This window comes from Pseudopipra pipra, chromosome 2 (assembly GCF_036250125.1).
Source record: "Pseudopipra pipra isolate bDixPip1 chromosome 2, bDixPip1.hap1, whole genome shotgun sequence".
Lineage (NCBI taxonomy): Eukaryota > Metazoa > Chordata > Aves > Passeriformes > Pipridae > Pseudopipra > Pseudopipra pipra.
In genome coordinates this window covers 93,066,893-93,079,091 of record NC_087550.1, presented here as the reverse complement: position 1 = coordinate 93,079,091, position 12,199 = coordinate 93,066,893, and the positions used below count along the sequence as shown (strand labels likewise).

The 12,199-nt window shown below is 39.5% G+C and overlaps 1 protein-coding gene across 15 annotated transcripts in view; it reads left to right on the top strand.

Moving 5' to 3' along the window:
• Positions 1 to 11,945, top strand: part of MCF2L (MCF.2 cell line derived transforming sequence like) — a 150,375-nt gene extending 138,430 nt beyond the window's left edge. For 7 of the 15 annotated variants that reach the window (XM_064646463.1, XM_064646465.1, XM_064646467.1 and 4 more), the window contains 12 exons: positions 64 to 285; positions 828 to 920; positions 1,465 to 1,543; positions 1,673 to 1,745; positions 3,012 to 3,127; positions 3,783 to 3,869; positions 4,703 to 4,762; positions 5,113 to 5,187; positions 8,489 to 8,613; positions 9,235 to 9,347; positions 9,478 to 9,581; positions 9,699 to 11,945. In XM_064646463.1, the coding sequence (XP_064502533.1) occupies positions 64 to 285; positions 828 to 920; positions 1,465 to 1,543; positions 1,673 to 1,745; positions 3,012 to 3,127; positions 3,783 to 3,869; positions 4,703 to 4,762; positions 5,113 to 5,187; positions 8,489 to 8,613; positions 9,235 to 9,347; positions 9,478 to 9,581; positions 9,699 to 9,793 (1,242 nt within the window). In that variant the 3' untranslated portion in view covers positions 9,794 to 11,945. Of the gene's footprint in view, positions 1 to 63; positions 286 to 827; positions 921 to 1,464; positions 1,544 to 1,672; positions 1,746 to 3,011; positions 3,128 to 3,782; positions 3,870 to 4,702; positions 4,763 to 5,063; positions 5,188 to 8,488; positions 8,614 to 9,234; positions 9,348 to 9,477; positions 9,582 to 9,698 lie in introns of those variants that run through there. The other 8 variants (XM_064646469.1, XM_064646471.1, XM_064646470.1 and 5 more) reach the window with 6 other exon arrangements.
• Positions 11,946 to 12,199: the final 254 nt, after the last annotated feature.

The following is a 12,199-nucleotide window of genomic DNA, read 5'->3' as shown; positions in this document are numbered from 1 at the left end:
GAATGTGTGTTTTGGTTTGATGTTATCTCTTTGTAGTTATAAATATCACTTCTTTTGTTCCAGGGAAATCTGAATGAGCTGGGCAAGCTTTTAATGCAGGGATCCTTCAATGTCTGGACTGATCATAAAAAGGGTCATGCAAAGGTGAAAGATTTGGCACGTTTCAAGCCAATGCAGCGACACCTCTTCCTCCACGAGAAAGCAGTGCTGTTCTGTAAAAAGCGAGAAGAAAATGGAGAGGGATATGAGAAAGCACCTTCTTACAGCTACAAGCACTCCTTAAATGTAAGACGCCAAACAAGGTCAAGGTACTGGGGGCTTAGCCTGCAGTGGGACAACATTCTAGCTTTTTCTCTGCAAAGCTGTGTTGCAGCATTGCACTGAGAACTTCACTCTTTCAGGCAAACCTGACTGGTACTGCAGGTCTGTGTTATTTTGTGTTGCTGTTTCTTAAATGGCATTTTTTGAGAAAATCCAAATGGTAATAGGGCAGCTGAATGGCAGTTGCATTAATCACACAGAAAATGTAGAGCAGGGTAGTATAAAATAGATGTAAGAGTCCGTGGTCTGGGTTTTAAGAGATATCTTACGAGTCAGTCTCAAAGTAATGTACCTAAACCTTTCTTTCCTCCAAGGTAGCCAGCACTAAAGCGCTAAATCTCTTGTGTACAACATACAGATGATATATTATTCATTTCTTTGAGCAAGAAGCCAAATGTGGTTTTCCTTTTCAGAAATAGGGTACCATAGAATGCTAGTATCCACCTGCTTCTGTTCTTACTGTAATTACAATGTGGTAAGTGAGCTTCTGTTCTCTTTGCTTCCAGATGGCTGCAGTTGGAATAACAGAAAATGTCAAAGGTGATGCAAAAAAATTTGAAATCTGGTATAATGCAAGGGAAGAAGTTTACATTATACAGGTAAATAATATGCCACTCTGGGGGGAAAAAGAAAAAGGAGAGAGAAAGAAAAAAGGGAAGCAGAAGTCTAACCCTAATCCTCTGTTATATCACTGATAGAGTGTGATGAGGAAATGTAGGGAAAAAAACCCAACAAACCACCACCAGATTAATTCGTAAGGAAGTTTCTTAATATATTTTAATTGAAGAGTCTCCTGAGGGAAAAACGAACCACATTCTACAACATCCACAGGGGATATTGTAATGGTGTATTGTATACACCATTACTATAGCTGCCACTGACTCGGGCCAATTGTTGCCCAATTCTGCCAACTGCCAAGCCAAGTGGATGGCTTGGGGGAGATGGGGTTTGATTAGCACACATGCATAGCCTCTGCCTCAGCATGTTCCAGTTGCTACAACTAGTTTCTATTCACAGAAGGACTGGAGATGGAGTTTTGTCTGCCCCTCTGGAAAAATTCCTCTGAGGCTGTACTTTGGCATCCAGCTATTTGTGTATTAAATATTCTGTGCTTGATGGCTGATTGTATTTATTTTTGGGTAGGCACCAACCCCTGAAGTTAAAACTACTTGGGTAAATGAAATAAGAAAAGTGCTGACGAGTCAACTGCAGGCATGCAGAGGTAAAATATTTTGGACATACATATATATTTAATCTATTTTCTCTTTGAACTTCAAATCCTGCCCAGTATATCTTCCCTGTGTAGGACACAAATCTATTTTAATAGTTCTTTTTCTTTCCTCCATTACAGAAGCTAGTCAGCACAGGACACTAGAGCAAACACAGAGCTTACCTCTACCTCTACCAGCATCATCTTGTGCAAGGTAAGTATATATGTTGACAAATCAGCCTGGCTGTCTTGTAAATATACTAATACATCTGGTTTGCATTACTTCATTAATCCTATCCCTTAATACTGGTCCTTGTGTTTTAAGGCTTTTTAGTTCTCTTCCTACTATAAAGCTATAGAGCTTTGATTTTATACATATCCAGAACTGCTAAACTGAGCAGCAATGGCTTGGGCTCTGCCAGTTGATAGAGAATAACACAGAAAAGTCATTTTCTGTGCCACCCAAAATCCTGGTGATATTATGGGTCTGCTTGTTGAACAGCTAATTATATATGTTACAGTCCAGATAAGAGTTTTATGGAGCAGCCTTTTTCCTCCTTCATTGTTCTTTTCTTTCATGTGGATTAAACTTTTCTTTCTTTTCTAGTGTCCAATGTAACCTTCCTTTTTGTGTTTTTCAGGGCATTATCTTTTCTATGTCCCTTGTTCTTTTTTTTCAATTTTCCTTTTTTTTTTTTACATAAGCGATATGTAAATTCTTCCAGTGTCCCAACTCCTGAGTCAAGTTTTTCTTGTTTTGCATCTTTCACCATACCAACCTGTATATTCTTCTCCCCCTTACCTGCTGCTCTGTCCTTGTCTGACAGCTCTTCACTGCTACTCTGTTTTTTCATATGTGTATATCTATGTACCCATAAGCCCATGTGCTCCTATCTTCAGTTTCCACGTGATGCGTGCTCAAATATGTATTGGTAGCTCTCTAAACTCCATCTTTTATGCATCTATTTATTGCTTAGGAAGAATTTCCCAGATATATAGTATTTGTGGAGTGTCTTTCTCTATTTCATTCCCAAATGGAGGTGTGATGGGAATCCAGCTGCAAGATCCACCCCAAGGACTTTGTTCATCCCTCATCTGTTCCTGTGTTAAGAGCTTCCAAGAGGCAGCTCCTTTATCTTTCTTCTTTTTTTCCCAATATGTTCAGGAGGAACCTGTAGGCTGCAAATGAGTGGAAGCTGTCCTGAGCCATCTTTTCAGTAGCTCCCACTGCCACAGTTCATGCAATTGCAGCCACTTAGGAGAGGTGTTTCTCATTTGTATGTGCTCATGGTCTTTAAATGCACAATGAGCAATTACTTTCTCAGTCCTAGAAGCTATGATTTGGGAAGTAGCAAATAAATGTTTTTCAGCCTATATATCTATATGTAAAAGACAAACTGTGACTGAAGGTCCTCACCCCTGTTCAGACCCAAATTTGCTAGAAATGAATTGATTGTCTTAATTTTCTTCCAATAAACAGTCCTTCACGAAACCACATCAGAAATACCAAAAAAATGGAGGAGAAAAAAGCTGATCTCACAAGTCTAGAAGGTTATGTCACTACAGTAGCACCAAAGTACCCTGAGAAAGGCAAAGGTGAGTTTACACGTGCGTGTTGTTGTCTTTAATTGCGAAAAGCATGCCTTGCACTGCAGTTGCACAGGCAGATCCACCAGCAGAGTAGCCACGGTAGTGCAGGGAAGGCAGCCTGAGTCCTGAATAAGCAGGGCTTTGCTGCTTTCAACCCCTAAGGCAGCACACCAACAAAGTGCTGCCCACACTGCACCAACATGTTGGTCCCGTCTGTCCTTAGCTTGGGCTTGATTTCTGCATTCCAGTGCGTGGTGTGGGCAGGCCCAAAGCCATCTTGAATGAATGGTCACCAAAAAGCAGATGGGAACTACTTGTTATGAGGCCAAAGTCTGCAGTAGGTCTTCCCTTAGACCTGCCCATCTTCTCAGGGTTCTCTTTCTCTGTATAAGTTTACTGGCATTACCTGTTCTACAGAGGTTTGTTTTGTTTTGTTTTTTCTCTTTAATTTTGTTCTAATCATGGAAATTATTTACTGAACCAGTGGCAGTACAAGGTCCTGCACAGCAAGAACAACTGGCCGCACATGTTGTACCTGGACTTTCACTTGTCCTTTCTCATCCTAACATGCAAGTTCCCTGGCAGGGCTGCAAAAGACTTTTTGCCTTGATCTTTTCATGGCCTTCTATCTTTTCTTTCTGTTCTCTTTCTTCCTTTGTAGACAACAGTAGCTCTACCTCAGAATGCTCTGTACTGTCAAAAAAGCGCTTTACACTGCAGGGCTTTACTAACCTGAAAAGTCAGAAAGGTAATTTAAAAAAAAGCTAGACTGTCTTCTGTGTAAGGCTGTAATTGAAGTATCACCTTGTATGTGTGTGTAGTGTGATAGGTTTTCAGTGTACACACTAGCTTGTTCTTCTAAGGTCAAGCTAGGTTCCTAAGTCAGTGCCGCTGACAGGGAGATTTCAAGAGAAAGCAGCTGCAGAGTGGGAGGGGGAGATGCAGCTGGGAAAAGTGGGGCTGTTGGAGATGCAAGGGAAGGAGTGCAGTTTCCAATGTCTCCAATCTCACTGTCAAGGCCAAAGAAGGAGTGCCTCATTCCTGTAGAAAAACTAGAGGAAGAAAGTTGTCATCTGATCAGACACCTGGCCTGCTTCTAGCTTCAGTGGATCTGCCCCAAATGCACTTGTACTTGGCATAAAGGAATCAAGGTTTTATAGAGTATTTCTGTATTGGCATCCATTCTAACAAAACTCCCAAAGCATAACTACAGCAGAATGTGGCTGACAATGTTGTTTTCCTGGATAGAAAAATAAATACAAATTTCTCTACTCTTCTAGAAATGGTCTTTACTTCTTTTTTTCTAAAATAGGCAATAGGAGTCTAAGACCTTTCTTGCTTCCTCCTGCCAAGTAATCACACTGGTACAGTCACTTCTTGCTTTGAACAGCTGTCTTTGAACAGTATGAATTGCATTAAGATGATGGCACTTGTTCAAGAGCATGATATTTTTTCCCCGAAAACATCTTTCCAGAATGCCTTTTGAAACCTGATTACCTTTGAGTTCTTTCTGGAGAGACTCTAGGGTTGTATATCTAATGCTAATGAGGTGAGCACTAATACCCATGCTTGCCTTGACAGAAACTCCATCTCCTTCTGCTAAAAGCCAGACATTGCCAATGATCCTTCTTACAGGACCAGGTATTGCTGTAGCACTAGATTTCTATAAAAATGATTGCTTAATTTGGTAATGTTTGTCTAAAATTGAAGTTAATTGTATTCAGTTGATGTCTCGTTCATTTAGAAAAGTTTACATATATTTTCATCTATTACTGTAGAATAAATTTGTCAATTTATTTTCAAATAACTACTTGTAAATAATTAATTTGTTCTTCTACAATGGAACAATGACAGCTAAAATTAGATTACAGAAATCCACTTGTTTTCCAGTGTAAACTCAAAGGTATTTAGCATGCAATCCACCTATTCTCTTTTTTTCCAGTTCTTCAATATCTCTCTTCTGTTTTTTTTACCTATTCATCCTCCTGCAGCTTCTCCTACCAGTCCTGACAAAAAAGCTAAACGACATGAAGTAGTGAGTGACCCAACTCCTTTTGGTTTAAGAGGTACAGTGATACCACATCTTGTACTCCACAAATATCCACACATCCCTCATGTAATATGTTACATCAGAGTGCTGGGGATACCTGTAGGGTGCTGTTTTGTGCAGCAGTATTGATATCAGTTATTCTTCCAAGTGGATCTTTCAGGTTCTGTATACATTGTTTTTGATAGCAAAACCAGTTGAAGTTTTAACTTGGTATCAAATAAAGTAGCATATGGCTAACTAGTTTTTAGGGGAAGACAGTGGGAAAGAGGTCTGCTGCTGAAGAAATAACCAGAAGCTGGGTGTTTAATGACTTAGAAGGGTGTCCAGTTGCTGTGAGACACATGTGTTAGCATCCTTCTGTCACTGTGCCCCTTGTGGAAAGGATTTAACTTTTAAAAAAAGAAAAAAAAATCTGACACTCATGTATCCAGATCACTGTCATGTGGAATTTCCATTTTAGATCTGCATTTCTTACAGTAGTCACTGCCCTGTTGCATCTTTCTTTGAGTGATAGTGGGCAATTCTCACCACCCTGTGAACCCCAGATGACTTAACTTGAACCCCTTGCAGCAGTTTGCCTCCTATTCTCCTAGCTCACAGCTAAGCAGAGAATAGAAATGCATTTCAATTAAACTACCCATTTCTAACCAGTAAGGCTGTTGGTGAAGGTTTCAGTACAAATCCCTAGGGCTAATTCACTAGACAGGACAAGAAGAGCAGTCCTCCTCTTCCTGTCTCTTTCCACCACCATCTCCTTTAGAAAATATTCATCTAAAGGTGAAGTTGTTTCAACCTCTACCATCAACCTCCTTTCCAGATTTCCAAAGTCTTTGTTTTACCTGTGGAAATGCAGGTTCAGCTGCTGTGCTACAGAAACTATGCAACACCAGTCACCTTGTCTGAGCAGCAAGCAATGTAATCCTAGGCTGGACACATCCAGAAACACCACAGGGGTGGATATGAAAGTTGCAACGTTGATTTTCTGCAGGTAGCAGTCAAAACTCTGAGATCTCCAGGTACCATGGAAATCCTGAGGGCCCAGAAATGCTCTCTGCAGGAAAAGGGTGTTTTATGGCCCTTTCCATAGATGCTGGAATTTTCCAAGGAAGAGTCCTTGATCATTGCTAACTTACAGTAAAATTATTGAGTCCTTGGAACAGGGCTGTCTGATTTGCTGTTCTGTCCCAGCACCTCGCACTTTATGAAACTGCTAAACCAACTAAATTAGTTTAAAACATCTACTAACTCCCGTTTGTCTTGCACCTTCCCATCTTTTTTCTGATACTTCATCTCTTCTCCTTCACCAGTTCAAAGAGGGATAAGCAGCTGACCCAGGCATTTTGGGGTGAAACTGCACCACATGATGATCACAACTTCCCAGTGCACAATGCGTTGCCCCCACTCATTTCCTTTCACTGCTGTATTGCTCTGATTTGTATGCAGTGAGCTCAAGGAAAATGATTTAGTGTCAGACTCACACGTTGTAGGCAGGTCATAGCTCTGTGAAGAAACTTGAGACCGTTTCTGAAGAGAAGCATTAAATGGTTTTCCTGGCACCAATCTTATCTAAACTCATTTCTGCATAACCTTGTCTTTTCTCAAGACTGCCTATCATTTTCTTACCTTTCCTGCCTTTATAGAGAGCTCTGATTTAGTCACACCATGCAGAATACACACATACACATTGAATGTGCATGCATAACTTCAGTGCCCATAGTGACCTTCCCAGTGCCATCTTGTATGAGGAGGAGTAGTATTGTTACTATGGCAAGATCAGGCCTGTCTGCTCTTAGCACATCAACAAAATATAAGGAAAGAAAAGGCTGAGGAACAAGAGCTGTTACACAAAATTTACCAGATCAGCAGGCCAGTATGAGGCTACAGGCAGAAAACTTTAGTGATTTCCCTTTCTTTTTTTGCAACTCCTTGGTTCTGTTTGTAATGAGAGCTAGGAAAAATTTTGAGAAATCTGGGGGTGGGGGTTTTTTCCTTTGTTCTTAACTTGGAAATAAAGGAAAGGGTTTCATCTGTGTCCAGCAAGCCAACTAGATGATGTAAGTATCCAAGGAAATTTTCATAGAATACATCAGGAATTTATTACTCAGTTTCTTCACAGATGGAAGTTCATTCTTAACCCTGGACAGGGCCAAATGGGTCAGTACTTCTAATCTTGTGCAGGTCATCCAGCAGCACAGGCGAGGTAAAAATCCCACTCTGTTTGGTGTGCTCTGGGTGTGATTTGATTCTGAGATTCTTAGATTTCTTTGGCTTTACTCTGGTGTTCAGTTTTTTCCTCAGGCACTGGCATGACCAGCCTTGGAAGCAGTGAAACACAAAAATGCTGGTGCTTTCTCAACTTAACTAATAGCTACATAAAAGTGGGAGGTTTGTTCTTCCTTTCATTCTTTTCATTGAGTTTCATTGTTGTTACTATTTGGCTTGAAGCAAAATCTTACTTCAAATATTTGTCTGTTTTATTATGACTTTTTTTTTCATTATGAACTCGACACATTTATTGACAGCTGCTGACATCAATATAAAGCATCCCACTAAAAACTTAACGTACTTTTATTTGGAAAAGGATTTTGTGCACTCTGGATATGATTCAGCTTTATAAATAAATGAAATGCTTCACCCTGAGAGAGAATAAGGAATAAATGACAGGCGGGAGATTGTTCTTGTAGTGTCTGGTGCAGTGACTTAACACCAAGATAACTCAGTGTGCTTAAGTATCCTTGTGTCAGCCTGAACACCCTTAAATAATGAGCTGCCTGATCAAGTGAAGTACACAGTGCTTGTAGCTTGTGTTGAATTTCTTGACAGCTCTAAGTGCTTAACAGTTTGAAGGAGGCATTCCCCATTCATCCCTTATTCCAGCAGGCTGTTTAGGTTGCTTTGGGTGACATCCCTTTGTGTCAACCTCTTCCCAAAAAGTGTACCTTTCTGTCTTCTATCTCCTCCCAATAAAAAGAGTATCTATCCACCATTCATCTTTGTATAATATATATTTATTGTACAAATATTTATATGTATTTACTTTTTAGTCAGGAATTTGCATTCTCTCCATTTGTTTCCCTTTATATAAATCCAAAGGGCCAAATTCACAGCTGTGCATTGCTACAGCTCCATTTACTCTGATGGAAGCAGGCCAGCTTTTGCCAGCAATGAATTTCACCCAGTGACTGTAATAACTTTCGTCTGTACAGTTTTTCTCCTGTTCATGTTGATTGCTTTAAGAGCTTATCATTGGGAAGAACGTTCCTCCCATTCGGTGGCTCACTGCTCCTAAGCTAACAGTCAGCTGTTTATTCCACAAGGTTGGGCCAAACCATCCCATTCTCTTGATGCATCTGAAGAAAATGACGGCTGGTCTAGTGCTGAAGAACCGCTGAATTCCTCAGATGCGGAGGAAGAAGGAGGAGGAGGAGGCGAGATGAAGCTGGTAACCAGAAATGCTTTGCTATTGAGCTAAGCAAGTGATACCAATGCATTGTGTGTGGCAATGTACAGGAATGCTTTTGAAGCTTGCTGGAAGGAAAGTGTCTGCCTTGAAATGCTCAGCTGGGCAAAATTCCTAGGGCAGTGGAGAAGATCCCCTTCTCCTGGATCGGCCCTGTGTTTGTAAATTCGGAAGGTCCATCTGTGCCTTTGCGTACCTACAGACTAGTGAGTTGTGTCTGCTTATGCCAGGCTACAGCAGTCAAATGATGCCATGATCAGCTACCATGTCAACAGGTTTCCACATGTACATCATGTCAGCAGTTTGCCAGCTTGGTATTGTTGGAGTTTTTTTCTTTTGATTTTATTTTCTGTAGACATATGAATTAATTGTTATAATGGAAGCATTTCACTGAATGTTTTTCAGGGTGTGAGAATTCATGTACTGAATTTGCATGTAATCAATCAGAGTTTTACTGCCTCAGTATGTATATTTACAACCTCTTCAGCATGTAGGTGCATGAGAAAGAAGGGAAAAGTACTATAATTTCATAACAAAAGCTGCAACGTACCTTAAAGTACTCAATAGAAATAATTTGTTTGTTTTTCCTCTGTGTGCATTTAGACTCCTGGTAAATATACAGTTGTGACTGATTATGAGAAAGGAGTTTCTGAAGAATTTACAGTGAAAAGTGGAGATCTAGTTCAACTGATTCGTGAAGGGGAGGATGGACTTTGGTACGCAGATCTGTGTTTGGAAATTTTTATACGCAGAACTGTGTTTGGAAGGCAGATGTTTAGGGCAAAACTTTCAAGGGCATCAAATGAAGCAATCAGACTCCTAATTTTATTTATATATATTTTTTAGGTATGTAAAGAACCTGAGCACTGGTAGAGAAGGTTGGATCCCAGCAAACAATGTGCTGATGCTCATAGGCAATTCAAAATCAGCTCAGTCTTTGAGCAGCTCTGGTAGGTATTTTAAATGAGATTATTGTGTCTCTGGAGATTCCTATTATCAAAGAAAGTAATGAAAAACAACCACTATATAATATTTTCTTGTGGGGTTTTTTTTTCCTTCCATTCCAGAATCAGGCACTGCCTCCAGCACTTTGAGCACATCATCAAGTTGCAGTGATAGCTGCAATGTCAGCAGTACCAGCTTCTCCGACATTAAGGGCTAATATGAAGTTTTCATTCCACTTCTATGGAAGGTGAATTCAGAGACTGTCATTTGCTGCAGCGTTATGGACATTGGACTCCATCAGAGAACCACCAATTCTGTGTTGCCAGCTCTGAGTATTTTTAGTGGTGACTTTTACAGGTTCTCACAGAAGATCGCAATGAAAAGTGCATGGAATGTGAAGTTGTAAATAAAAGTTAAATGATTTGAAATAGGGTTTTGTAGAGGTTTATGCTCTAAAGTCTGGAGCTGCCGAGCTGTTAGCATAAAACGCATTTTCTTCTTGATACACAATCAGGTTTCTGCAGAACTGAAATTTAATTTTGTAACAGCCAGAATCTGAATGTGAGCAAACAAAATGTGTTCAGTGCTCAATGCTCATTGTAAACTAATAACACAGCAATCACTCTACAGGATAAGTATGAGGAAAATAAATCCAAGTTTACAATTTCTTGTCCCCAACACCCCTTTTCTCCAGGGACATACCTCAGTCAGTGCGGTGAATGGGACTCTTTCAGCAACGATGGAGGAGGTTTAGTTCACCCTTTTATCCTGGGTCTTCAGGGTATTCATCTGCTCCCTAGAGACTGGGATGCAGATATGACCAATTCACTGACCACAACAGCATGAAAAGAAACTATTATTTTATCCTTTCCAACCTTTTAATGATGTGTGCAATGGAACAGCTCTTTTCTGAGGTATTTTGGTCTCACAACCAAATTCTTTACCAAGATCACTGTGTTTACATAGCCTTGGCAATTTAGTAGTATCTTTTTCCTTACATAGGTGCACAATGATACACAAATGTTCTTATTCACTAAATGATTTTTTAATAAACGGTAATTGCATGGTTACTTTCAGCTCTCACAATTAACGTGCAGTTACAGACAGGGGAAACTATTGTGGCTGCACTGTGGGTCAAGAGCCTTCCTTCAGTCAAACCTATGAAGGCTGGAAATCCAGTGTATTTTCAGTCTACATAGTGTTTGTTCCAGATTCATTGAAAGAGCAAAAAAACCCAATGACATAATTTTTCTATAAAAGGGGAGCACAGGAGAAAAAAAATCTTAGAGAATAGTCAGATTTATGCTACAGATAAATATTTTAATTTTTTTTAAAGGAAAGGTGATGCTAAGCTTGCCACTTTTCAAGATATGATGTAAACCAACATTGTAAGTTTTCATGTTGTCAGACATTTTTTGCACGTCATCCTTAAAAACAGTACAAAACTGTGTACATGTACAGAATACTGTGTTCATTTCTGTCTAGCTCTCAAAGGTTTTGCTTATATGAAAACAGGTTTTTAACTGATTCATGTATCATATTATTTAAAAATAAAGTGGGCACTAAGAGCATAATTTTTCAGAAGTGCTAAGCACAGGAGATTATGTACATGAGAACTGCTGGTAATCATCAGACCCTCTGATGGCTGAGCCCTGAAGTCTATCTTTATGCCAAAATTTTATGTTTTAGAGGCTGCAGCTTAGGAAAGGTAAATGACACAATCAAAATGCAGCTGACCATGGTCAGTACAAATTGAAACGTATATATATAAACACACGCATATATTTATGCACATATGTATGTGCATGTATGTGCTTGTGTGTATATATTTGTGTGTGTGTAGATATGTATATGTGTGTAGATATCAATGTAAAAGATGTATTTATAGTCTTCATGCTGCTGAATGTGTCACTTTACAATTCATAAATACTTAGGTTTCTTGCAATACTGCAATATAAAGGCTGATCAGAGTTTTACTTCAGCCAAATTTTTCAATGCAGAAATCCTCTCATCTTTTTTTAATTATCCCATATAATACTGTGCCGACCAGGAATATTTAGTCTGATATTTAACAATTAAATGGCAACATGAAATTCAGCTTATCTTCATTTATGTAAGTTATTTTGTAAATTATCTGTACCATAATTTGCTTATATATTGCTGTCGTTGCTAGGATGAGACTGTTGTTTCATTTCTCACTGCAGCCTCATTTGTGTTATTTCAATGGTTTTCTCCACATCACTGCACTTTAATACAACCAATTTCACCATTTCCTTTTTTACTGCTGTTGTGAATTAGAAGTTCAAAGTCAGAGGTCTCTACTGTAATTAATTTGAATAAATTTCAGCACTTCTTGCTGAATGCCTTTATATAGACATTCTCTGAGGTTTATTTTGTCTCACAGTCTTGAAAGCTTCTTATGGGTATCATAGAAACAGAGAGAGGCTGGAGGATTTGGAATGAAAAACCAGGGCTGTGCAGCTGTTGCTTGTCAGGGTCTGTGTATTCCAGTCCCTCTGCCTGTTCATTCTGGGACCATCTCAGAGAAACACCATTTCACCCTTGTTCTCTGCTCTCACTTACCTGGCACTGGGGAATTAAAGCAGGTTGGGGATAAAAAATG